This window comes from Thalassophryne amazonica, chromosome 7 (genome assembly GCF_902500255.1).
Source record: "Thalassophryne amazonica chromosome 7, fThaAma1.1, whole genome shotgun sequence".
Taxonomy (NCBI): domain Eukaryota; kingdom Metazoa; phylum Chordata; class Actinopteri; order Batrachoidiformes; family Batrachoididae; genus Thalassophryne; species Thalassophryne amazonica.
In genome coordinates, this window is record NC_047109.1 from 25513403 (window position 1) to 25538832 (window position 25430).

The 25430-nt window shown below is 41.2% G+C and overlaps 1 protein-coding gene across 1 annotated transcript in view; it reads left to right on the plus strand.

Moving 5' to 3' along the window:
- ascc3 (activating signal cointegrator 1 complex subunit 3) overlaps window positions 1-25430 on the plus strand; it is a 626361-nt gene that overhangs the window by 524284 nt on the left and 76647 nt on the right. The window contains 4 exon segments of the mRNA XM_034173960.1: window positions 2731-2868; window positions 4841-4961; window positions 7197-7329; window positions 9055-9180. Coding sequence (XP_034029851.1) covers window positions 2731-2868; window positions 4841-4961; window positions 7197-7329; window positions 9055-9180 — 518 coding nt within the window.

Here is a 25430-nt window from a genome sequence, read left to right on the forward strand (position 1 = left end):
TCCTTCTGGGGACATCATCCTTCTGGGGAAAAAAAAAGGTTTTGGTCAGTTATAGGTTTTTGTCTGTATTAAAATGTTTGATTTAAAACGGATATTCATTTTGAAGTTATTGATTCCAGAAGGTCGAATCTTTGACTCTTTCCAGTTTTACTTTGCAGAGAGTGGCAGCATTAGGAGGAATGATGTTTAATCAATCATGTCCCTCAACAACACGGAGGATATTATTACTATTATTATTATTATTATTATTATTCCTTTACATGAGGGACCGTAGCTTCAGTTTACGAACTGGTGAAGCTGAGATGTTAATGGTGCAGTCCCTGCCACTGTTCATGAGGAACAAGTAAAACCTGTCTTGTGTGAAACAGTGGACGGTTGTTGTTTCTTGCCCTCAACAATAGAAAAGAGTCCTGTTAGCATCTTTAATCAGCAGAAAGGTGAGTTATGATTGACATCTTTAAATGGCTTTGACGAAGGTTGATGAATAAAGTGTGGACCCACAATCAATGTAGAGCAGAGGTCTTCAACTCATTACAGAAATGGTTGAGAGGTTGCCGATTTTCTTTGCAAACACCCACTCCACCACGTGATTTCACTGACTAACTGATTCCATCTGCTCAAAGTGATGTTAATCAGTGAAATCACCTGGTGGAGTGGGTGGTTGCAAAGAAAACCTGCACCCTCTCAGCCCTTTCTGGAATGAGTTGAAGACCTCTGATGTAGAGAAATGATCATTTTCCTGCTACCTAGCCTCGAAAGTAATGTAACAGCTTAATTGCAACATTGTTTTTTCAGGCACTACACTAGCGAGAACTATGACTCACGCAGAGCTTTTTGTCTTTTCTGCATTCTGCCGCAAGCTGCTTTTATTTTTACCCACCTACAAACAGAGATGGTGGCAGAAGACATCAAATGCACTACACTTTTCACTCATGGTAACGGCAATATGACACTTAACTAAACCAACTGAACTACAAAACACAATAAATACAGAACACTGACCACACTGTTAAACTAACATGAACCACAATAACAACATTTTAAACCCCGAACTTCCATGGTGCATTGCAGCACAACGTCCGTTGTTCACATTGTTAGCTAATATCGCTAATTTGTCCAAAAAATATTATTCCTATCAACTGTCTGTTTTCATGGGATTCATCCTTGACCTAAAATACATAAGCATGCCAAACGGCAAATGTCAGCTGTGCCCAGTTTCTCCATGATTGAAGCCATACCCACGCATGCATACACGCACACAGAGGCCACTTGGCTATTAGATTTTTAAAAACGGAATAAAACATGAAACACAGCTTTGTATAAGAAAATGGAAATTATGTCTTTCACACTGTGACGCTTGTTTAGCAAGCCAGCCTGCTATGTGGAAGCCTGATCCATGGATCTTGGTTAATACCTGGATGGGGGACCTGTGGTGTGTGCCTGTTTCTCCAGGTAAAACAGAAACTGCTTCTTGCATCAGGAAGGGCATCAGGTGTAAAACTGACAAACACAACGGGAGCAGCTGAAAGACAACAACAACACTGTGACGACTGTTTGACCTGTGTGATATGTACAGATATACATACACAACTGTTGAAGCTGTTACTCTCTGGTCACCGCCTCAGACTGACAGTAATGTCGTCATGGTTTCTGAGCTGAACTATCGTCCTGTTCCATAGAAGCTGATTTCACTGGATCATTTACAGTATGTTCATTTGGCATCTTGTCCTGGTCACCAACATGCAGTTTAACTTAATCATGTCTCCCAAACTGCATGACATTTTCATGAATGATTTAATTAATTAATCAATCACCTTGTCCGTTTGTCCTTCTGGCGATATGTCCAGGAAACATAAGTGCAACTCCTCCTTAAACACTTGGTGGATTTCAGTGAAAATGTGTACTGTGGTAAGAACACCATGACCTGATTCACAAAAGGTTTGTGTATGTTAAAACATACCAAACACCATAGCGCTCTCAAAAAAAAAAAAATGTGTATGCTGATTTACTAACATAGCCAACTGAGTTTTACATCTATCAAATGTGCAAAATTGATCGCCCTGTCATTTTAGTGCATTTGCCTTCATGAATATACAGTTTGGGGTTTGTCCACTGGAGTGCTCATAAATGTGCGAGAGAACATGCAATTTAGCACGTTTGAAACTAGCATTAACTTATTGCAATTGACAGAATGCAAGCAACAGAGTGGCCGCCACCTCCTCACACACCTGAGTCTGTGTGGGGTGATGCACAGCAGTCTGTGTTCACCCTGTGTGCGTTCTCCTGGTGGAAAGCAGTCGGACAACTGTATGCATGGAACGCACACAAACAACTTTTTGTTTCACCGCTGCACTCAGCGAATTACATTTACAGAATTTGACTACTTTGTTAATTGAGGTGTTTCTCACAAACAACTTACTACCACTAGCATAAATGCAAATACCAGTATGGCAGAGAGGAGGGTAATATATCATTTTCTGTGCTCTTTCGCAGATCTGTAGTTTGGATGTAACATGCAAAAATACTTGTGTTGATGTTGTAATGTATCAAGGTATTATGATGTTTTGAATAATGGCCAATTAGTTGAGCATCTGTCTGATTTAAAAGATTAACTGAAGAGCAGGGCTGGTCGCCTGTTCAAGGTGTCTGTGGTGACATTGTTTCATTGTGTCAGTTGCTATAGTAATGTGATGTTAATTGAGGTGTCTTTGTTCTCTACTCTTTCTGTAGATTGAAGATATCATTGCGACAGTTCGGGATTCCAACCTAAAGCTAACCTTGGCCTTTGGGATTGGAATGCATCATGCCGGTCTGCATGAACGAGACAGAAAAACTGTGGAGGAGCTCTTTGTCAACTGCAAGATCCAGGTAACAACAGCTCACCAGCTACAGCAGACTAACTCCCCCTCACGGAGGTTGCAGTTTTGCCAGCATCTTAATGTTGCCCTGTACACCAGCGATGCAACAGGATATTATAAATGCTTGTGTGAAATGTGTAAGCAGATTTTCACCAACCTTGATAGGAATATTTTTTATCTGAGTGTCTCCACTTGCTTAACTTATGGAGTACATTAATCAACAGTCAAAGATGTCATTACAAAACCATCATGTAGTGGCATTTGTGGCAGTCCCTCGCTGATGAGGAAGATTGTCCCTTGATCGATTCCTGTACTGGATATCTACATCCAGAGTCTATCTAGAGATGCATGTGCATGGGAATGTCATTGCATGCCAACAAATGCACGATCCTTGACAGATCCTCAGCCTGGTCCAATGGTTGGGGAAACCAACTGTCAGGTTCTGAGGACCTGCTGCAACCTTCATCTGCCTTCATTGCCATTGAGGTACAAGCCATCACCTCCTCCACCTGATCCACCCTTGAGGACTTCTTGTTTCACCAGAGCCCCGTTAGCTGTCTCGTGTTCAGTGTTCCTGTAGGGCCTTCATGGTTGCCGTACCGGCCACCGAGCACACATGGTCCCCATTGCATTCCACCCCAACAGGCAATCCCCTACTTGATCTCTTATGCAGGTGTCACAGTGCGGACGAGGGGTTGGATTTTGACATGTTTTCAGCTAACCTATGCTAAATATAGTTCTGATAACTTTTAGACTGATAACGTATTTTGTGGGCATAGTGAGTAAATCTTAACAGTTAAAACATTTGTAAAGCCTGAAATCATACATTTTAGTGCCTGCCTGTTACATGTTTTGTAGCAGACGGACAGCTATGAGAGGTACTTAGTGGTACGGGGACCAGCAGCAGCTAAAACTGCACCGCCCCCGCAGAAGGGGGAAGGAGTGACGTGAGCAGAAGCTGGAGTGGGGGGTGTTTGATGGTGGGGGGAGGGAGTGGAGCATGCTTCAGTCCTATGAAAACAGTTTATTGTCTTTGTGAGTTGAGATAAGAAACAGCCAAATGATCACCAAGGCCAGAAGACATTCCTCTGGAGGAAAACAGTCGGGCGATTTGTCCTTCAGGCTTGATAAGCCCGCCGTGTTGTGGTTTGAGCAGTGAAAAACACTTTTTACAGTTCCACTTGAACTCTAACATCACCTCTGTCATTTTACAAAGTGAAAATATCAGCTATATGTTTTAGTTTTAAATTAATGCACTAATTTTGAAGGTTTTAGCATTTACAGACACACATGCCGAAAGGCATTATGCGAAAATTAGTTTCCTGTCATCAGTGGTTGGTTGGTATATGTAAAAACCAACACACAAGTTACTGTAATGTGTGTGTTTGTTTTTACAAATAAATCTGTATTTGTAAATATGTCATTTTTTTCATTTGTTAAAAAAAAAGCAATTTGAAAACTGAAAAATCTGTTTAAGTGATTCAGCAGTTTTAGCGAATGTGTGGCAATTGGCATTCACACTGCCATGAACACTGCCATCTACTGGATGGCTTACTGCCATCCATATGCAGTGTCCATTCCCTGATTTAGCTTAAGAAAACTGGCTGTGAAAGTGACAGCTTGTACTAACAATAATCCTGATATTTTGTGTGTCCAGTTAGACTCTGAAAATGGAGGAACTGTCTAAAAATAGCTGAAACCTATAATAATAAGTTAATGGAATGTTTTTTTAAACCCTTTGAATTAATGCTGAAAGCCTACAGGAACATTTTTACTCTGTTTTATTACAGCTCCACTGTGATCGTGTGTAGAAGCAAAATAGCAAAAAACTGTTTACTGTCCAAAATACATATGACCATGCAGGATGTAATTTTTTCATGTTGCAGCCTGTTTATCTTTGCTGCCACAGTCTCTCTTTTTGCTGACAACAATCACATGTCCAGTGTTACAGTAATTCAGTCAGTCCTGGTTTGTTCTCCCAGGTTTTAATCGCTACCAGTACTCTGGCCTGGGGGGTGAACTTTCCTGCTCACCTGGTGGTCATCAAGGGAACTGAATACTATGATGGGAAATCCAGGCGCTATGTGGACTACCCTATTACAGGTACTCATATTTGTCTTATTTGTCCAACATTTGAACATCACAAAGTAAAGGTTCTTTTGATGCTAACTTAGATGACAGAAGCTTAAAATCATTTTGTATCAGCAGCAATGAAGCATTGAAGGTTTATTTCTGTTTATGTATTCTTATATTTCTTTTGTACATTTAGGAATTTGGAAGCATTTATTTTAATTTCAGGTGGGCGTTTAACCAACTTTCTTCAAAAAAAGGGGGTGGGGTGATGCTTGGCCCTGGGTCCTCTGACAGGCAGTCGGGGTACAATAACTTAGTGCTTGATTGCATTGCCATTTCTTGGGGTGTTCTTAAGAAAAGAAACTAAACTTTATAGTTCCATTTTAAAAGTCCCACCACTGCAGCACTTGAGATGAGCAGATATAGATGTGTATTGACATAAACTGATGAGCAGATGAAGATGTGTATCGATTTAAGTCAGCAAGCGGACTGGGAGATGTATCAATGTAAACTGACATGCGGACGGGGCTGTGTGTCGATGTAAATCAGCAGACGAATGGGCATGAGTATTGATATAAATCGATGAGTGGACATGGACGTGTATTGACATAAATCGACAAGGAGATGCGGATGTGTACCGGCTGAAATTGACGAATGGAATGGATGTGTATTGATGTAAATTGACAAGCAGATGTGGACATGTATTGATGTGTATCAACTCGTGTGTGCGTGTGGACATGTATCGATGTAAACCAACATGCGTACATTGATGGTCAACGATGTCTTTAACCTTTTTTTAACCAGGTTAGTCCCATTGAGCTCGAGATCTCTTTTACCAGGGAGACCTGGACAATTTTTAAAGTTTCCAATTCACCTAACCTGCATGTCTTTAGATGTAGGAGGAAGCCGGAGCACCCAGAGGGAAACCATGCATACACAGGGAGAACATGCAAACTTCACACAGAAAGGCCACAGGTGGGAAACAATCCCATGACCTTCTTGCTGTGAGGCAACAGTGCTAAGCACTAAGTCACCGAGCTGCCTGAGATGTAAAGTGAGCATGCATGGACATGTATCAACGTAAAGTTAGTGACGAGCTGTCTTGAATGTGTATTGACGCAAATCGTCTCATGTGAGAGCATGTATCACCATAAACCGTCGAGCGTGCGTGGTTATGTATAATGTAAACTGATGAGCGGATAGGGATGTGTATCAATGTAAAGTGAGCGTGCATGTACATGTATTAATGTAAATTGATGAGCATGCGTGGGCGTGTATCAACATAAACCTACGAACGGATGGGGATGTGTATTGATGTGTATTGACATAAACTGATGAGCAGACCGGGATGCATATCGATACAAATCAACGCGTGGGCATGTATCGGCGTAAATTAACGCACCAGTGTGTATACGCATAAATTGATGCTCGCGAGTGTATCCACGTAAATTGAAGTGTCGGCATGTATCGATGTACATTAAGATGCAGGCAGGTATCAACGTAAATCAATGCATGGACATGTATCGACGTAAATTGACACACAGGCATGTATCGACATAAATCGACATAAACTGACAAGTAGATGTGTATCGATGTAACCCGACGAGCAGATGGGGGGTGTGTATCGATGTAAACCGACGAGTGGACGTGTATAGATGCATGGACATGTATTGACGTAAATTGGCTTGTGTCTGTTGATACATGGACCTGTATCAACATAAACCTATGAACGGATGGGGATGTGTACTGATGTAAACCGACGAGCACACGGGGATGCATATCGACGTAAATCGACATGTGGGTGTGTATTGATGTAAATCGACTCCTGTGCATCACATATCTACATAAACCGATGAGCAGACGTGGACCTGTATCAACGTAAACCTACGAACAGATCTGGACATGTATAGACTTGTATTAATAAAGCTTATGTAACAGACGGGGAAGCGTATCAACTTAAACCAATGAGCAGACGGGGACATGTATCGAGTTAAATCGACGCGCATTCATTCTTGGCCGTGTATCAATGTTATTCGACATCGGTGCATATATGAATCGAGGTCAGTTGAGACGCATGCATATCGATGTAAATCGACAAGCGTGCACGGGCACATATTGCTGAGCTGCTGGGGATAATGGATCTGAGGTGTGAAGCGTAGCTGAGAGCGGTGTCTGTGACTCAGTAATGAGCACTGTCTGATGTGCAGAGCTACAGTGAGCGTGTCCTCTTGGTTAACAGCTTTTTGTGCTCTCTGCTGTGTATAGATGTTTTGCAGATGATGGGACGAGCGGGTCGGCCTCAGTTTGATGACCAGGGTAAAGCAGTCATCCTTGTCCATGACATCAAGAAAGACTTCTACAAGAAGTTCCTCTATGAACCTTTCCCCGTCGAGTCCAGGTGACTGCTCATTCTTATACAGTTAGAGTTCCAGCAAAATCACAATATTTCACCACTTAAACCAGTTTTTAAAACACAGTTGAGGTAAAAGTAAATGTTAGAAATTCTGAAAATTTATGTTGTGCTAAAACACGATGCTTCTCTGTGTTGCATTTGTAAAATTAAACTACATTTTTGTTGTTGTTTTTAGCTAAATTTTTGCTTGTTTGGTTAACAAATAACTGTTGGTGAACATAACACTCCTTGACTCATGCCTGGGCGTGTGCTGGCATTACCAAAGAGGGCTGTGTCTATCTTGGATTTTTAATTTTTTATTTTTTGTAATCTTTTTGTTGTTTTTGTTTTTTCTCTGGTTTTCTGGCCTCCACGTTCACTCAACACAAATGCTGTATTGCACATCCAATTACTTTGCGTCCTTTTTGGCCTCTTTTGGTAAGGGTGGCCTTGCTCCCATGTAGGCACGGCAGCGTTATGTTAGCAATATAGGAAGTGTGCACTCTAGCTTTCATATACGTATGTAACTGTATGTGTATACTGCATGTGTGTTCCATTACAGTGAAGGAGAATCAATCAGGAAAACAATGTTTATTGACAGTTTTGTGCCCATGAAAGGAGGTACAAAGCTTGCAGCTCAGACAAAAGAAGGGAGTTTTCATAACTGACTGATTTGGTTTGGTCCAAATTAGTAAAAATGATAGTGATTAGGTTTGTTTAGTTGAGTCTTCAAGATGATTTGCAAACTTTGGCGGGAACAAGGAGCTGTTTTGGTCCATGTTCAAGCTTGGTGGAGGTATACTTAGTGAGTGCTTTTCTCTGTGTGTTCTACTTTGGTTTAATCTGTTGTCTTTTTTCAGCAGATTATGATCAGTAGTCACTGTCAGGAACACGTAACACTCCAAAATTTACACACTGAATTTGACTTCAGATTCCTTATGAATACTCAGCACTGAAAGCTCATAGAAGTAGAGACTTCTTCACAGATTCTGCAAAAACTGCTGGGTTGTCACAGTGACCATCATAATTTGTAAAATCACTGCAGCACTTTGATAACTTTGTGTTCAGAATATCTACATCCATTCATTACACTGATAAGCGTGCCCAGGTTAGGTCAGATCTGGGAGTATGTACTGGTGCCACATCCGGCACGTGACAGAATCAGCTGCCAGTCTGTAACCCAAAGTAAACAGTTACTGAAAGAGGCTGTACTTGTAACCTCTGGTCTCAGAAACTCAGTGAAGTTGAGCTTGACCTGAAAACACAACTCAGATTTTGTTTTTACTAGTTTGTGCCAAATGGAAAAATGCAAACATCCAGTACAGAAGAAGAAGGAGGGGCATTTACACAACAGCAGCATCAAAAATGTTAAATGTTGGAGAAGAAGAAGAACTGCAAGTGCTCTGCTCACTGCAGTTTTTGCATCATGTCTTGCCCTCTCTGCCACAGACTGTCTTCTGTTGTCTGCTGTATCTTTAAAAAGAACACTCTAAACATTATCCAGACTTGAATCTCTGAATTGCTTCTAAATGTTTTTAAAAGTTAATTTACAAAACATCCAAAAGATAAATCAGATTCTGTTCAAAACACATGGATGGTAAGTTTCTGCTGAAAATTGTACCTGTGTACAGATGATAGAGACCCTGCTGTGAGGTGACTGAAACATTATTCTGCTTGGAGTGACTGTGTGTGAGATTGTGTGTTTGTTTTTTGTTTGTTTGTTTGTTTTAGCCTCCTCAGTGTGCTGTCTGACCATCTGAATGCTGAAATTGCTGCAGGAACCATCTCCTCCAAACAGGATGCCATGGACTACATCACCTGGACTTACTTCTTCAGGCGTCTGGTCATGAACCCCAGGTTAGGAAAATTTTCTCCCTCCATGTGTCTTGGAGTCTCATCACACTCAAACAAAGACCATGAAGACCACACTGCATCCTGAAAAGTCAGGTGAAGGCAGTGGGGACTTGGTCACAATTGAAAAATATACCGTTTTCAAGTCCATACTTTATCTTGATTATGTCTCTCTCTTCTCACTGCGTCTAACACATTCAGACTAATTTCTTACCATGTGCATGATGACATGTACCCTGTCCAACTTGTTCTTACAATGATCTCACTGCAAACGGTCACATCACACAATGCATGTACCACATTTTTATTGCATCTGTCCTGTCCTTATCAGTAGTGCACCATGTGTTATGCTTTTTCATTTGTTCTGCAAGTTTTCTTGTGTCCACATGTAGGTTCAACAGTAAACTACAGTCAGAAAACAGCTCTGATTCCAAACATGCCTGTCTCTATGAAACACACATTCCACTCCATGCATGCAGATGCAGGCTTTAAAGAGAACCTTGATTTGGATGAGGAGGTGAGGGAAAAGCACAGAGTGGGTAATCAGGAGGACCGAGACAGTTCCCGGTGGGCTGGTCTGATGTTTGAGCCACGAGGGATGGTGTTCACTGTGGTATTGTATCACTTCCTGTTCCGGAGCACAGCGGTGTTTTGCTGTACCTGTTAGCTGTTTAATCTGCGCAGTTAGATTGATCTAATTAACTAGATAATGATTTGTTTCACAGTATAATCTTCACGTGCCTTAACTAAAGCACTCCCTCTGCTGAATCACCTCTAAATTATTTACACATTATTCCCTTTGTGTGTTTTTAGGAATCCGCTAGCTTAGCATAGCTATTAGCTCTTAGCCGGTGTAGCATGGCGGCTTCTCCTGTCTCTCCCGCACTTTTCTGCTCTGGGTGTGAAATGTTTAGTTATTCCTCGGCCTCCTTTAGCAGGAATGGTACTTGTAATAAGTGTAGCTTATTCGGAGCTTTGGAGGCCAGGCTGGGCGAATTGGAGACTCGGCTCCGCACCTTGGAAAATCCTACAGCTAGCCAGGCCCCTGTAGTCGGTGCGGACCAAGGTAGCTTAGCCGCCGTTAGTTCCCCTCCGGCAGATCCCGAGCAGCCGGGAAACCAGGCAGACTGGGTGACTGTGAGGAGGAAGCGTAGTCCTAAACAGAAGCCCCGTGTACACCGCCAACCCGTTCACATTTCTAACCGTTTTTCCCACTTGGCGACACACCCGCCGAGGATCAAACTCTGGTTATTGGCGACTCTGTTTTGAGAAATGTGAAGTTAGCAACACCAGCAACCATAGTCAGTTGTCTTCCGGGTGCCAGAGCAGGCGACATTGAAGGAAATTTGAAACTGCTGGCTAAGGCTAAGCGTAAGATTGTAATTCACGTCGGCAGTAATGACACCCGGTTACGCCAATCGGAGGTCACTAAAATTAACATTGAATCGGTGTGTAACTTTGCAAAAACAATGTCGGACTCTGTAGTTTTCTCTGGGCCCCTCCCCAATCGGACCGGGAGTGACATGTTTAGCCGCATGTTCTCCTTGAATTGCTGGCTGTCTGAGTGGTGTCCAAAAAATGAGGTGGGCTTCATAGATAATTGGCAAAGCTTCTGGGGAAAACCTGGTCTTGTTAGGAGAGACGGCATCCATCCCACTTTGGATGGAGCAGCTCTCATTTCTAGAAATCTGGCCAATTTTCTTAAATCCTCCAAACCGTGACTATCCAGGGTTGGGACCAGGAAGCAGAGTTGTAGTCTTACACACCTCTCTGCAGCTTCTCTCCCCCTGCGATCCCCTCATTACCCCATCCCTGTAGAGACGGTGCCTGCTCCCAGACCACCAATAACCAGCAAAAATCTATTTAAGCATAAAAATTCAAAAAGAAAAAATAATATAGCACCTTCAACTGCACCACAGACTAAAACAGTTAAATGTGGTCTATTAAACATTAGATCTCTCTCTTCTAAGTCCCTGTTAGTAAATGATATAATAATTGATCAACATATTGATTTATTCTGCCTTACAGAAACCTGGTTACAGCAGGATGAATATGTTAGTTTAAATGAGTCAACACCCCCGAGTCACACTAACTGCCAAACGCTCGTAGCACGGGCCGAGGCGGAGGATTAGCAGCAACCTTCCACTCCAGCTTATTAATTAATCAAAAACCCAGACAGAGCTTTAATTCATTTGAAAGCTTGATTCTTAGTCTTGTCCATCCAAATTGGAAGTCCCAAAAACCAGTTTTATTTGTTGTTATCTATCATCCACCTGGTCGTTACTGTGAGTTTCTCTGTGAATTTTCGGACCTTTTGTCTGACTTAGTGCTTAGCTCAGATAAGATAATTATAGTGGTCGATTTTAACATCCACACAGATGCTGAGAATGACAGCCTCAACACTGCATTTAATCTATTGTTAGACTCGATTGGCTTTGCTCAAAATGTAAATGAGTCCACCCACCACTTTAATCATACCTTAGATCTTGTTCTGACTTATGGTACGGAAATTGAAGACTTAACAGTATTCCCTGAAAACCCCCTTCTGTCTGATCATTTCTTAATAACATTTACATTTACTCTAATGGACTACCCAGCAGTGGGGAATAAGTTTCATTACAGTAGAAGTCTTTCAGAAAGCGCTGTAACTAGGTTTAAGGATATGATTCCTTCTTTATGTTCTCCAATGCCATATACCAACACAGGGCAGAGTAGCTACCTAAACTCTGTGAGTGAGATAGATTATCTCGTCAATAGTTTTATATCCTCATTGAGGGCAACTTTGTATGCTGTAGCGCCTCTGAAAAAGAGAGCCTTAAATCAGAAGTGCCTGACTCCGTGGTATAACTCACAAACTCGCAACTTAAAGCAGATAACCCGTAAGTTGGAGAGGAAATGGCGTCTCACTAATTTAGAAGATCTTCACTCACCCTGGAAAAAGAATCTGTTGCTCTATAAAAAAGCCCTCCGTAAAGCTAGGACATCTTACTACTCATCACTAATTGAAGAAAATAAGAACAACCCCAGGTTTCCTTTCAGCACTGTAGCCAGGCTGACAAAGAGTCAGGACTCTATTGAGCCGAGTATTCCTTTAACTTTAACTAGTAATGACTTCATGACTTTCTTTGCTAATAAAATTTTAACTATTAGAGAAAAAATTACTCATAACCATTACAAAGACATATCGTTCTCTTTGGCTACTTTCAGTGATGCCGGTATTTGGTTAGACTCTTTCTCTCGGATTGTTCTGTCCGAGTTATTTTCATTAGTTACTTCCTCCAAACCATCAACATGTCTATTAGACCCCATTCCTTCCAGGCTGCTCAAGGAAGCCCTACCATTAATTAATGCTTCAATCTTAAATATGATCAATCTGTCTTTATTAGTTGGCTATGTACCACCGGCTTTTAAGGTGGCAGTAATTAAACCATTAATTAAAAAGCCATCACTTGACCCAGCTATCTTAGCTACACTCAACAAAAATATAAACGCAACACTTTTGGTTTTGCTCCCATTTTGTATGAGATGAACTCAAAGATCTAAAACTTTTTCCACATACACAATATCACCATTTCCCTCAAATATTGTTCACAAACCAGTCTAAATCTGTGATAGTGAGCACTTCTCCTTTGCTGAGATAATCCATCCCACCTCACAAGTGTGACATATCAAGATGCTGATTAGACACCATGAGTAGTGCACAGGTGTGCCTTAGACTGCCCACAATAAAAGGCCACTCTGAAAGGTGCAGTTTTATCACACAGCACGATGCCACAGATGTCGCAAGATTTGAGGGAGCGTGCAATTGGCATGCTGACAGCAGGAATGTCAACCAGAGCTGTTGCTCGTGTATTGAATGTTCATTTCTCTACCATAAGCCGTCTCCAAAGGCGTTTCAGAGAATTTGGCAGTACATCCAACCAGCCTCACAACCGTTGACCACGTGTAACCACACCAGCCCAGGACCTCCACATCCAGCATGTTCACCTCCAAGATCATCTGAGACCAGCCACTCGGACAGCTGCTGAAACAATCGGTTTGCATAACCAAAGAATTTCTGCACAAACTGTCAGAAACCGTCTCAGGGAAGCTCATCTGCATGCTCGTCGTCCTCATCCGGGTCTCGACCTGACTCCAGTTCGTCGTCGTAACTGACTTGAGTGGGCAAATGCTCACATTTGCTGGCATTTGGCACGTTGGAGAGGTGTTCTCTTCACGGATGATGCGAAGGAGATGTGTTGCACTGCATGAGGCAAATGGTGGTCACACCAGATACTGACTGGTATCCCCCCCAATAAAACAAAACTGCACCTTTCAGAGTGGCCTTTTATTGTGGGCAGTCTAAGGCACACCTGTGCACTAATCATGGTGTCTAATCAGCATCTTGATATGGCACACCTGTGAGGTGGGATGGATTATCTCAGCAAAGGAGAAGTGCTCACTATCACAGATTTCGACTGGTTTGTGAACAATATTTGAGGGAAATGGTGATATTGTGTATGTGGAAAAAGTTTTAGATCTTTGAGTTCATCTCATATAAAATGGGAGCAAAACCAAAAGTGTTGCGTTTATATTTTTGTTGAGTATAATTATAGGCCAATCTCCAACCTTCCTTTTCTCTCAAAAATTCTTGAAAGGGTAGTTGTACAACAGCTAACTGATCATCTGCAGAGGAATGGTCTATTTGAAGAGTTTCAGTCAGGGTTTAGAATTCATCATAGTACAAAAACAGCATTAGTGAAGGTTACAAATGATCTTCTTATGGCCTCAGACAGTGGACTCATCTCTGTGCTTGTTCTGTTAGACCTCAGTGCTGCTTTTGATACTGTTGACCATAAAATTTTATTACAGAGATTAGAGCATGCCATAGGTATTAAAGGCACTGCGCTGCTGTGGTTTGAATCATATTTATCTAATAGATTACAATGTGTTCATGTAAATGGGGAATCTTCTTCACAGTCTAAGGTTAATTATGGAGTTCCACAAGGTTCTGTGCTAGGACCAATTTTATTCACTTTATACATGCTTCCCTTAGGCAGTATTATTAGACAGCATTGCTTAAATTTTCATTGTTACGCAGATGATACCCAGCTTTATCTATCCATGAAGCCAGAGGACACACACCAATTAGCTAAACTGCAGGATTGTCTTACAGACATAAAGACATGGATGACCTCTAATTTCCTGCTTTTAAACTCAGATAAAACCGAAGTTATTGTACTTGGCCCCACAAATCTTAGAAACATGGTGTCTAACCAGATCCTTACTCTGGATGGCATTACCCTGACCTCTAGTAATACTGTGAGAAATCTTGGAGTCATTTTTGATCAGGATATGTCCTTCAATGTGCATATTAAGCAAATATGTAGGACTGCTTGTTTGCATTTGCGCAATATCTCTAAAATCAGAAAGGTCTTGTCTCAGAGTGATGCTGAAAAACTAATTCATGCATTTATTTCCTCTAGGCTGGACTATTGTAATTCATTATTATCAGGTTGTCCTAAAAGTTCCCTGAAAAGCCTTCAGTTAATTCAAAATGCTGCAGCTAGAGTACTGACAGGGACTAGAAGGGGAGAGCATATCTCACCCATATTGGCCTCTCTTCATTGGCTTCCTTCTAATTCTAGAATAGAATTTAAAATTCTTCTTCTTACTTATAAGGTTTTGAATAATCAGGTCCCATCTTATCTTAGGGACCTCATAGTACCATATCACCCCAATAGAGCACTTCGCTCTCAGACTGCAGGCTTACTTGTAGTTCCTAGGGTTTGTAAGAGTAGAATGGGAGGCAGAGCCTTCAGCTTTCAGGCTCCTCTCCTCTGGAACCAGCTCCCAATTCGGATCAGGGAGACAGACACCCTCTCTACTTTTAAGATTAGGCTTAAAACTTTCCTTTTTCCTAAAGCTTATAGTTAGGGCTGGATCAGGTGACCCTGAACCATCCCTTAGTTATGCTGCTATAGACTTAGACTGCTGGGGGGTTCCCATGATGCACTGAGTGTTTCCTTCTCTTTTTGCTCTGTATGCACCACTCTGCATTTAATCATTAGTGATTGATCTCTGCTCCCCTCCACAGCATGTCTTTTTCCTGGTTCTCTCCCTCAGCCCCAACCAGTCCCAGCAGAAGACTGCCCCTCCCTGAGCCTGGTTCTGCTGGAGGTTTCTTCCTGTTAAAAGGGAGTGTTTCCTTCCCACTGTCGCCAAGTGCTTGCTCACAGGGGGTCGTTTTGACCGTTGGAGTTTTTCCGTAATTATTGTATGGCTTTGCCTTACAATATAAAGCGCCTTGGGGCAACTGTTTGTTGTGATTTGGTGCTATATAAATAAAATTGATTTGATTTATGAACAAGTGAGGACAGTGAACCGGTAAAGGTAGAATGTTAAACTTTGCCTGCAAACCACCATTCAAGTTAATTAATTATCAAGTTAATGAATTGTGTGACATTGTGGCTAACAATGTTATTTAATGTAAATAATAGTATGATGTGATGCCACATAAGTGGTTAACTGTTGTATGTGTGTTGGTGTGGGTGCGTTTATATGTGGGTTGGCCCCAATCCTGGTTCCCCTTGTGGTTCTCCTTAATTCTTTGTCTTGGATGCTGGTGCTGTCTTGGTTTTGTCTGTATCCTTTCCTCTGTCTAATGTTCATGGTCACGTTCCTTTGTCAGCTGTGTGGGTGGCTTCCTGCTGGTGTGTGTGTGTGTGTGTGTGTGTGTGTGTGTGTGTGTGTGTGTGTGTGTGTGTGTGTGTGTGTGTGGTGTGTGTGTGTGGGTGTGTGGGTGTGTGGTGTGTGTGTGTGTGGGTGTGTGTGTGTGTGTGTGTGTGGTCTCGTCCTGTCAGCTGTGTGCCTCTTCCTGGTGTGTGACAGCTCGGACTTGTTCCTCTGTTCTCTGTGTCCGTGTGTTCTGGCTCTTGTGATCTTGTTTTATTTTGGCTCCTGTTTTGCTCTGTCTATTTCTGGTCCAGGTGATGGTTGTTCATGTGCACCGGTATAAGTTTCTGGTATTGTGACATTTTCTGTTATTTTCTGTGAGGATTCTGATTTTACACGAGGTTCTTTCCACGTTAGTTTCTGTAGATTTGTACTTGGATGATGTCGGTTTTATTTATATTGTTATTGTTGCATTTATGCTTTTTCTTTTATTCTGGAGTCGGGTTTCTGTCGCTTTACGTACGTTGTGTTCAATCTCACTTGCATTTGGGCTTCCTCTTGTGTTCGCACCTGTTACTGATCAGATGCTATTTAAACCCGCACTAGTTCTTGTTGCTCTGTTTGATTCCCTCCGTCTCTCCATTCCTTGTAGCTTGCCTGGTATTTACCCTGTGAGTATTTAGTGGTCTTTTTCCCGTGTGGTTTTTAGTCTGTGTTAATTCATCTCGTGTTGATCTATTTTTGGATTCTGTTGTTTTTTTTCACCGTGTAGATGTTGTCACCTATTGGAATTGGTGAGTAAAATAAATCACTTTGGTTTTGGGCACATAAATGTTGTGTTCCGCTGCTTGCATCCTGGGGTTCTATTTTTGACTTTTCATGATCTAAGTTGCTATTAACGGTGTCCATCACACAAGTAGCCTGTGAGAGAAGTTTCTCAACAGTGAAATTCATTTAAAAAAAACAGACTCAGGAGCACTTTGACCAAGAAAAAACTTGACGCATTCATGCTTACGTGCACTGAGAAAGAAATTCCCATATCTTTGGACAATGATACTGTAATGAACAAGGTTGCAGAGACCAGTGCACTGTTCAGGTGTTTATTGATGTTTTAGGGTTGGCCATGTTTCTTTGAAACTACTCTAATGTAGATGAAAAAAAGATAATGTATCATTAGAAATTTATGTTTTATACTGTGAATAACAAGCTTGCAGAGAACAGTGCAATAATTATTTTATTATTTTTAATTTAACCTTTATTTAACCAGGCTAGTCCCATTGAAATTGAGATCTCTTTTGCAAGGGAGACCTGGACAATTATAAAGCTTCCAGTTCACCTAACCTGCATGTCTTTAAATGTGGGAGGAAATTGGAGCACCCAGAGGAAACCCACACAAACACAGGGAAGCAACCGATTGTGAAGCAAGCCTTACTTGCACTGAATTGCAAATATTTTAGAAAAATGCACTGAATTACAAGGCTTTACAGAACAGTGCACTAGTGTAGATGTAACATGTAAGGTTATAATAATATGATTTTAATAATAATATGAGGTTGTGATCTAAAGTGGATCAGTCTCAGGCATGAAACTCCAGGGCTGAAAATGAGTTCCACTCGGGCCCTGATGAGGGAGGGTTTTTTTTTTTTCTTTTTTCTTTCTGTGTTTTAGCACCATGGACCGAGACCGGCACATTTCACACAGAAGTCCACAGACTGCTGGGAGAGCCTGTCCGTGCTACGCTAGTATTACACCTAGGGCTGCACATTATAGCCGGTTTAATCGGTACACGGTATAATTTTGGCTGATGGTAGAGATTTAGACTCTACCGACGAATCGCGGTAACACCCACAGAGTTTTTCTGTGAAGCAGCTGTGTGTGTATGAGCCAGTTTGCTGCGGCGGAGAGGGGTGTTCTGAGCTGAGGTGACTCTCACTACTGTTCATATAAGTTTGTGAGACGCCTGTTCTGTCACTGATATTTGCAAAGCCGTTATTTATTTATTTCAGTGGACACACTGGGGGAAGGCGGACGCTCCGTCACGTCTTGAATCAAATATTTGAGAAAGTGCCACATTTAATCACACAAGGAGTTTTTTAAGAGCAAAAAAAAAAAAAAAGACAAAATCAGCCAGGATGAGACAATTTACCCAGACTGACTTCAAATATGATGAAATTAAGTATGTTTATTAATCGTTTCATTTTTTTTATATTTTTGGTGGTTTTGTGTTGCGTTTTGTAAATGAAGAAAAGCCCCAGTAACCGTCCTGAAAGCCCTTCATGTATTTGTAGGGGGAGTGCCATCTAGTGTTCAAGAGATGAAACTTCATCCTATGACCCAACAGTACCGGTAAATAAATTGAATTCTTTCACCAAAACATCAAATCTAGGCTTGCATCTTAGATGTACCATCCGGCAAATTGTACCTGTAGTTTTGAGATCAAAATGACATTATATTTTTGTTTTTTGTTGTTGTTTTTATTTATTTATTTTGATCAATTTACCTTTGCTAAGGGACCCATTCAGAAACACATGATTTTTACACTTAAGTTTATCGCGATATATACCGCTACGGTGAAGGGATTCAATTTATACCATGATATGAATTTTAGGCCATATCGTACAGCCCTAATTACACCACTCCTAGGTTTAATTGTGTCATTAAAACATTGGTGCAGTTGTTATCCTTATGAAGTTTTTATTGCATCCTGGCTTGACGAAGTCCTCAGTACACATTTTTTATATATCTTGTCCTGCGCATCCATGGATATCATACTCCGTTCTTATTGATTTCCAGTTTTCCTACTATATTGAACAAGTTCTTGTTGCATCCACCCAGGTTTTTGCAGAAACGGTAGAAACATGGCTGAGTGTGATGGGTGTTTTAAGCAATCAACCAAGTCAGACACGCAATCAACCAAGTCAGACACGCTCACACTGTTGGCGTACTCTCACCGCATGGTTAGACGCGGCCCCCGTTCATCACTTAAACATCTGCTGTGTCGATGATTCCACAAAATTCTAGCCTGTTGGCATTTACACGGCTGTCAGCCTGTATGTAACGTTCAGGCTGATCGTTTTTATACTTTGCCTTTAGAATTTAACATTTGCTTCTAAGAACAGTTTAAATAGGTGTCCTCCAGAAATGTCTCACCACACGTGACAGAAAAAGAGTGTGTTTAACATCATGCAGTAGCTCTCCACGTTGTTTTGTATGTGAGTCTGTACTCTGACACTGTTATTCCCACACAGCTGTGTGTAGTATATTTGACCAGCTAATTTATCACTTCGGCTCCTGGCTTTGATTCCCCGGACGCGCGCACACAGGTCTCGTGTGTGTTGTAAATGTCTGCTGTCCCTGCACCATCAGGAGCCTGATGATGCTAATGGCTGTGATTTAATCAGACAGGCCCAGTCTCCAGTAAAGACCTGTGAAGCGTGTTGGGTAATAAACGCATTCAGCGCTCGGGTGTGTGTGCCGTTAACATGTGGAGTGACAGACAATACTGAAAGAAATACTGAACATAAAATACACAATAAATATGGCTGTCACCCGTCTGCACTGCTACTTCCATGCTGGGAATGTGGCTCGGCTCCACCCCTCTGCTCCCAGCTGCAGGATGAAGGATGCTGGATAATCATCATCAAGATATCATTTGTTTTAATGTAATTGGAAAAGTGGGCAATTTGTCAAAGTGGGCTATGGTTTGTATGCATTATGTAGATGACATTATGTTTGTCACCGGCCTAACATTATTTAAACTGTATCTGTATCTAATTGTCTCAAACTGTGTAAACACCTACACAAGGCATAATTTTACAAATGAAATCTTGATTCAAGCTGATGTGGACTAAGGACTGATGTGCTGACTCATATCTTTTAAATAATTTCTCTGGCGTGTTCATTTAATGTTTGTCAGTCACCAAAGAAGGTTCATAAAGTGTCACACAATGACAGATTGAGGAAATGCATGAATAATGTATATGAAATTTGGATATCCATTTATGTCCTTTTTTGTTCTGTACAAGTCCTTTTCAAATTCATTAAATGGGTTCCTTGTCAAGTGATGTCCAGTAAGTCCGTCAGAAAGTTTTGTGTGTGGTCAAAACTTTGAGCAAACATCAATGGAGATCTTTCCTGGTGGTCACACGTTTGTTTATAGTTTTGTACTGAACTTGTTAATTACTTTTACAATACTTATGTTTTTATATCCTATGTGGGGGTGGTGGCCAAGTGGTTTGTGCACTTGGGTTCAGTGCAGAAGGTTCCCGGTTCAAACCCCACCTCTACCACCTTTCTCCATGTAATGTGGAGTTGCGTCAGAAAAGGCATCCGGCATAAAACTTGTGCCAAATCAACATGCAGATTTACCTTGTATCTGCTGTGGCGATCCCGAGTGGAAAAATGAGGGACTTGCTTTATGTGTTTATATCCTATGGTTGTGCGATGCTTCAGACTGGGTTTCTGACTGGCCAAAGCTCTGATGTGGGGTTTCAATTTAGCACCAAGGAAGAGAGGACAGTCCTCAAGGCAGTAACATGTGACGCGGGTATTCATTTAGCCAAGGTCACACTGTGTGTTTTTATCTGGATGTCAGAGCGCACCTGGCAGATTCTCTTGGTGAGAAGGTGGCGCAGAGAAAGATAGTTGTTTGTTGTCCTTAATGTTGCAGTTGCCCTGAATGCCGACACAGCGGAGAGGACACTGTCAGCACATGAACAGATGTAGTGAGTGAGGAAGTATGACATGGTCCTCAAGCTATCCACATTCTAGCCACATTTGCAGTCAGGCCTTGAAGAATCCTGCTTAAATCCAGCTCCCCCCATCTTGCATATATATATGTCTTGAAACCGGACAAATCGTTCTGCTGAATGTGGCTCTTTGTGTTGCCAGTAGAAATGTCACGTCATCCATCCATCCATCAGAGCTCCAAATCCACGAGAGACTAATGGATTAAGCATTATTTGACACTGGACAAATTATTTTAACCTGTTACTAATCAGTTTACTCAATCCATCATAGTTTGACAACACCTCAAACTCAAACAGCACATTATTCTGTCAGCACCGTCAAATGTCATTATTACCTCTGTTAACTGATGACTTCCTAAAATCTGTTTCCTCTTCTAACCTGTCTACATTCATGTGAGGACTTTAATCCAGATTTACCACAAGTGCCAAATCACAACATGGTGGAATTCTGGATAGTTTGGATTCAGAAAGAATCCTCCTGTGGATTGCAGAGCCCTCCTGGATCACATTTGTGGGAAAACCACACAGTAGAACAACTAAAAAGTATTTAACAAAGTTAAAGACTAAAATGTGGAACGGTTTGAAGACAGAGGTCACCCCTCCCCCCCAAAAAAATCAAATTAATCAGCTCTCCTGTCCCCCAAAGATGTCTCCAAAACATTACACCAAAATCGTTCTGTATGTAGAGTAATCTAGTGGGGGGCGCAGCTAGCCTAAACCGCGAATGTGTGAACTGAAAAGTTAAGTGTGATAATGCTAAATCAATAAGCCACAAAAATATTTAGCTTCCAGTAACTTTTATAATATGAATTTAACAGCTTTTTTTCATCTAAACCCCTTAAAGAGAGACCTAAAGAGCTGAATTCTTCCTATGTTGAAGTGTAAACGTGCAGGTTCCCATAGATTTAGCAGGCTGAGATGATGATAAAGAGCTGCATAAATAATTAATCAAATGAAGTTATCTTACATTCAACATAGTTTATTAACAGAAAATAAAGTATTAAGCAAATAATAAGTACAGGTATTTTAAATGGGTACGAATGAGTCCATCCTGAACAGAGTATTTTTTAAAATGATGATTGAGGATGAAATACAGCAGCTGAATAAAACATCTGTGACACTTTGTGCATTTTAATACGGTGCATCTGGAAAGTATTCACAGCGCTTCACTTTTTCCACAAATTGTTACGTAGTGCAGCAGATAAATGAAACAATCATGCAAATGGTGATACAAGCACCAAAGTTTGCACAAATACTCCTTAGGCATTACTCTTTTGAAAAAACCTACTGGCCACTTGAATTTTCAATAGGCGGCCAGGTAGGGGTCAATTGAAGAATTACACAGGGGTCAAAATTAAAAATGCTCAAATCATTTTGAAAACTATACCACATTATTTGTCTGATCGTAAAGAGTCCACAAAAGTATAGTTTGGACTATCTATGACTGAATGATTAGGAGTTATGAGGGTAAAAACAGCAAGAATGGTGACAAAGGTCAGTTTCAGTTTGTACAGGGGTCAAAAGTTAAAGTTCCTTCAGTTTTTGTAAAAAGTGATGCAAATTATTGGTTGAGCTAACCGGATTAATAAATGGAATAGTTTTGATTATGTTGAATGTTTGGTCTCCAAATTAAAGGTCAAACAAGGTCAACGTCCATTGGATTCTATGACATATGTTAACCTGTAACATGATAACTAAGCATGTTACATGGTCCAAACTATTCCTTCTTAAAACCCTGTTAACTCAACTAATAATTTGCATCATTTTTTACCTAAATTGGAGCAGTTTTAACTTTTGACCCCTGTACAAACTGACACTGACCTTTGTCACCATTTTTGCTGTTTTAACCCCATAACTCCTGATCATTCAGTCATAGATAGTCCAAATGATACCTTTTTGGAATCTTTACGGTTAGACAAATGATGTGGTGGTGTTTTCAAAATGATTTGAGCATGTTTAATTTTGACCCCTGTGTAATTCTTCAATTGACCCCTACCTAGCCGCCTATTGAAAACTCAAGTGGCCAGTCATTTTTTTCAAAAGAGTAATGTCGAAGGAGTGTTTTTGCCAACTTTGGTGCTTGTATCACCATTTGCACAATTTTGCTCTAAATATTCTCTTAGCTGCTGCACTAATGTTACAGCCTTATTCCAAAAGGGAGTAAATTAATTGTTGCTCTCAAACTTCTACTCACAACATCCCATAATGACAACATGAAAAAAGTAATTTATTTATTTTTAGCAATTTTCTGAAATATCAAAGACTAAAAAAATCACATGTACAACCCCAGTTGTACATGTGGGATGTTGTGTGAAGTGTAAATAAAAACAGAATACAATGATTTCCAAATCCTCTTCAACTTATATTCAATTGAATACACCACAAAGACACAAGCTGTTTAATGTTCAAACTGATAAAGTTTTTTGTTTTTGTGCAAATATTTGTTCATTTTGAAGTAGATGCCTGCAACCCATTTCAAAAAAGCTGGGACAGGGGCATCAAAACACTGGGAAAGTTGATGAATGCTCAAAGAACACCTGTTTGGAACATTCCACAGGTGAGCAGGTTAATTGGAAACGGGTGAGTGTCATGATTGGGTATTAAAGGAGCATCCCCAAAAGGCTCAGCCATTCAGAAGCAAAACTGGGGCGAGGAACACCACTTTGTGAACAACTGCTTGAAAAAAATAGTCCAACAGTTTAAGAACAATGTTTCTCAACATTCAATTGCAAGGAATTTAGGGATTCCATCATCTACAGTCCATAATATAATCAGAAGATTCAGAGAATCTGGAGAACTTTCTACACATAAGCGGCAAGGCCGAAAACCAACATTGAATGCCCGTGACCTTCGATCATTCAGGCGGCACTGCATTAAAAAAGCAACATCATTGTGTAAAGGATTTTTCTGTGTGGGCTCAGGAACACTTCAAAAAACCATCGTCAGTTAACACAATTCATCGCTACATCTACAAGTGCAAGTTAAAACTCTACCATGCATAGCGAAAGCCATACATCAACAACATCCAGAAATGCCGCCACCTTCCCTGGGCCCGAGCTCATTTGAAATGGACAGACGCAAAGTAGAAAAGTGTGCTGTGGTCTGATGAGTCCTCATTTCAAATTGTTTTTGGAAATCATGGACGTCGTGTCCTCCGGACAAAAGAGGAAAAAGACCATCTAGATTGTTACCAGCGCAAAGTTCAAAAGCCAGCATCTGTGATGGTATGGGGGTGTGTTAGTGCCCACGGCATGGGCAACTTACACATCTGTGATAGCACCATCAATGCTGAAAGGTACATCCAGGTTTTGGAGCAAAACATGCTGCCATCCAAGCAGCGTCTTTTTCAGGGATGTCCCTGCTTATTTCAGCAAGACAATGCCAAGCCACATTCTGCACGTGTTACAACAGCGTTGCTTCGTAATAAAACAGTGCGGGTGCTAGACTGGCCTGCCTGCAGTCCAGACCTGTCACCCATTGAAAATATGTGGTGCATTGTGGAGCGCAAAATATGACAACAGAGACCCCGGACTGTTAAACAATTGAAGTCGTACATCAACCAAGAATGGAAAAGAATTCCACCTACAAAGCTTCAACAATTAGTCCCCTCAGTTCCCAAACGCTTATTGAGTGTTGTCAGAAGGAAAGGTGATGTAACACAGTGGTAAACATACCACTGTACCTGCTTTTTTGAAACGTGTTGCAGGCATCCATTTTAAAATGAGCAAATATTTGGACCAAAACAATAAAGTTTATCAGTTTGAACATTAAATATCTTGTCTTTGTGGTGTATTCAGTTGAATATCGGTTGAAGAGGATTTGCAAATCATTGTATTCTGTTTTTATTTACAACATCCCAACTTCATTGGAATTGGGGTTGTACGTAAGTATTCACACCCTTTGCTCAGTACTGTGTTGATGCACCTTTGGCAGCAATTACAGCCTCAAGTCTTATTGAATATGCTGCCACAAGCATAGCGCACCTATCTTTGGGTATTGTTGTCCATTCCTCTTTACGGCACCTCCAAGCTCCATCAGGTTGGATGAGGAGCGTCATTGCACAGCCATTTTCAGATCTCTCCAGAGATGTTCAGTCAGATTCAGGTCTGGGCTCTGGCTGGGCCATTCAAGGACATTCAGAGTTGCCCTGAAGCCACTCCCTTGATATCTTGGCTGTGTGCTTAAGGCCCAGTCACAAAGCATACGAAGATTCCTGAATGAAGGAAAATAAGTAGAAAAGTCACAAATCATCGGGAAAAGGTGGACAAATGAGCTTTTGACTTTTTCCATCACCGAATAGCCTGCGAATCAAGAGTGCAAAAGGAATGAAACAGGATCAAAATGAAACCGAAACAAATGTTGAGCTCTACGCTTTAAACAAAACATGCCTCGAGCCACTGCTGGAGCAGTGTGTGTCTGCATCCTGCTTCGCATCCCAGGACTCGGCACTGGGACGGAGCTATGTAGTGCCTGAGTCCTGGAGAAGCTGCAAAGAGAAGCACATGTTGGTGGATTCACCTGCTCTGGTTGCTTGTCCAGCGCAAAAGAGGAATCATCTCTTTCATCATCAGAATCATGACTGTCTGGTTCAGACTCTGATGGCGTGCTGCGTGCTCTGTCTTCCATCCATCCATCCATTTTCTTCAGCTTTATCCTGAGTCGGGTCGCGGGGGCAGCAGCTCAATGCGTGCTCCGTCTTGCGCCAGTTAAAAAAAAACTGAAGCCCTTGCTCAACATTCATAAGATGCCTCATTTTTTTCAAAACAAAAACACCACCACACTGACCACACACACTAAATACTCCAAAATAATACACACTCCAAACACAGTAAATATTTCTCAAATCTCTCAAAT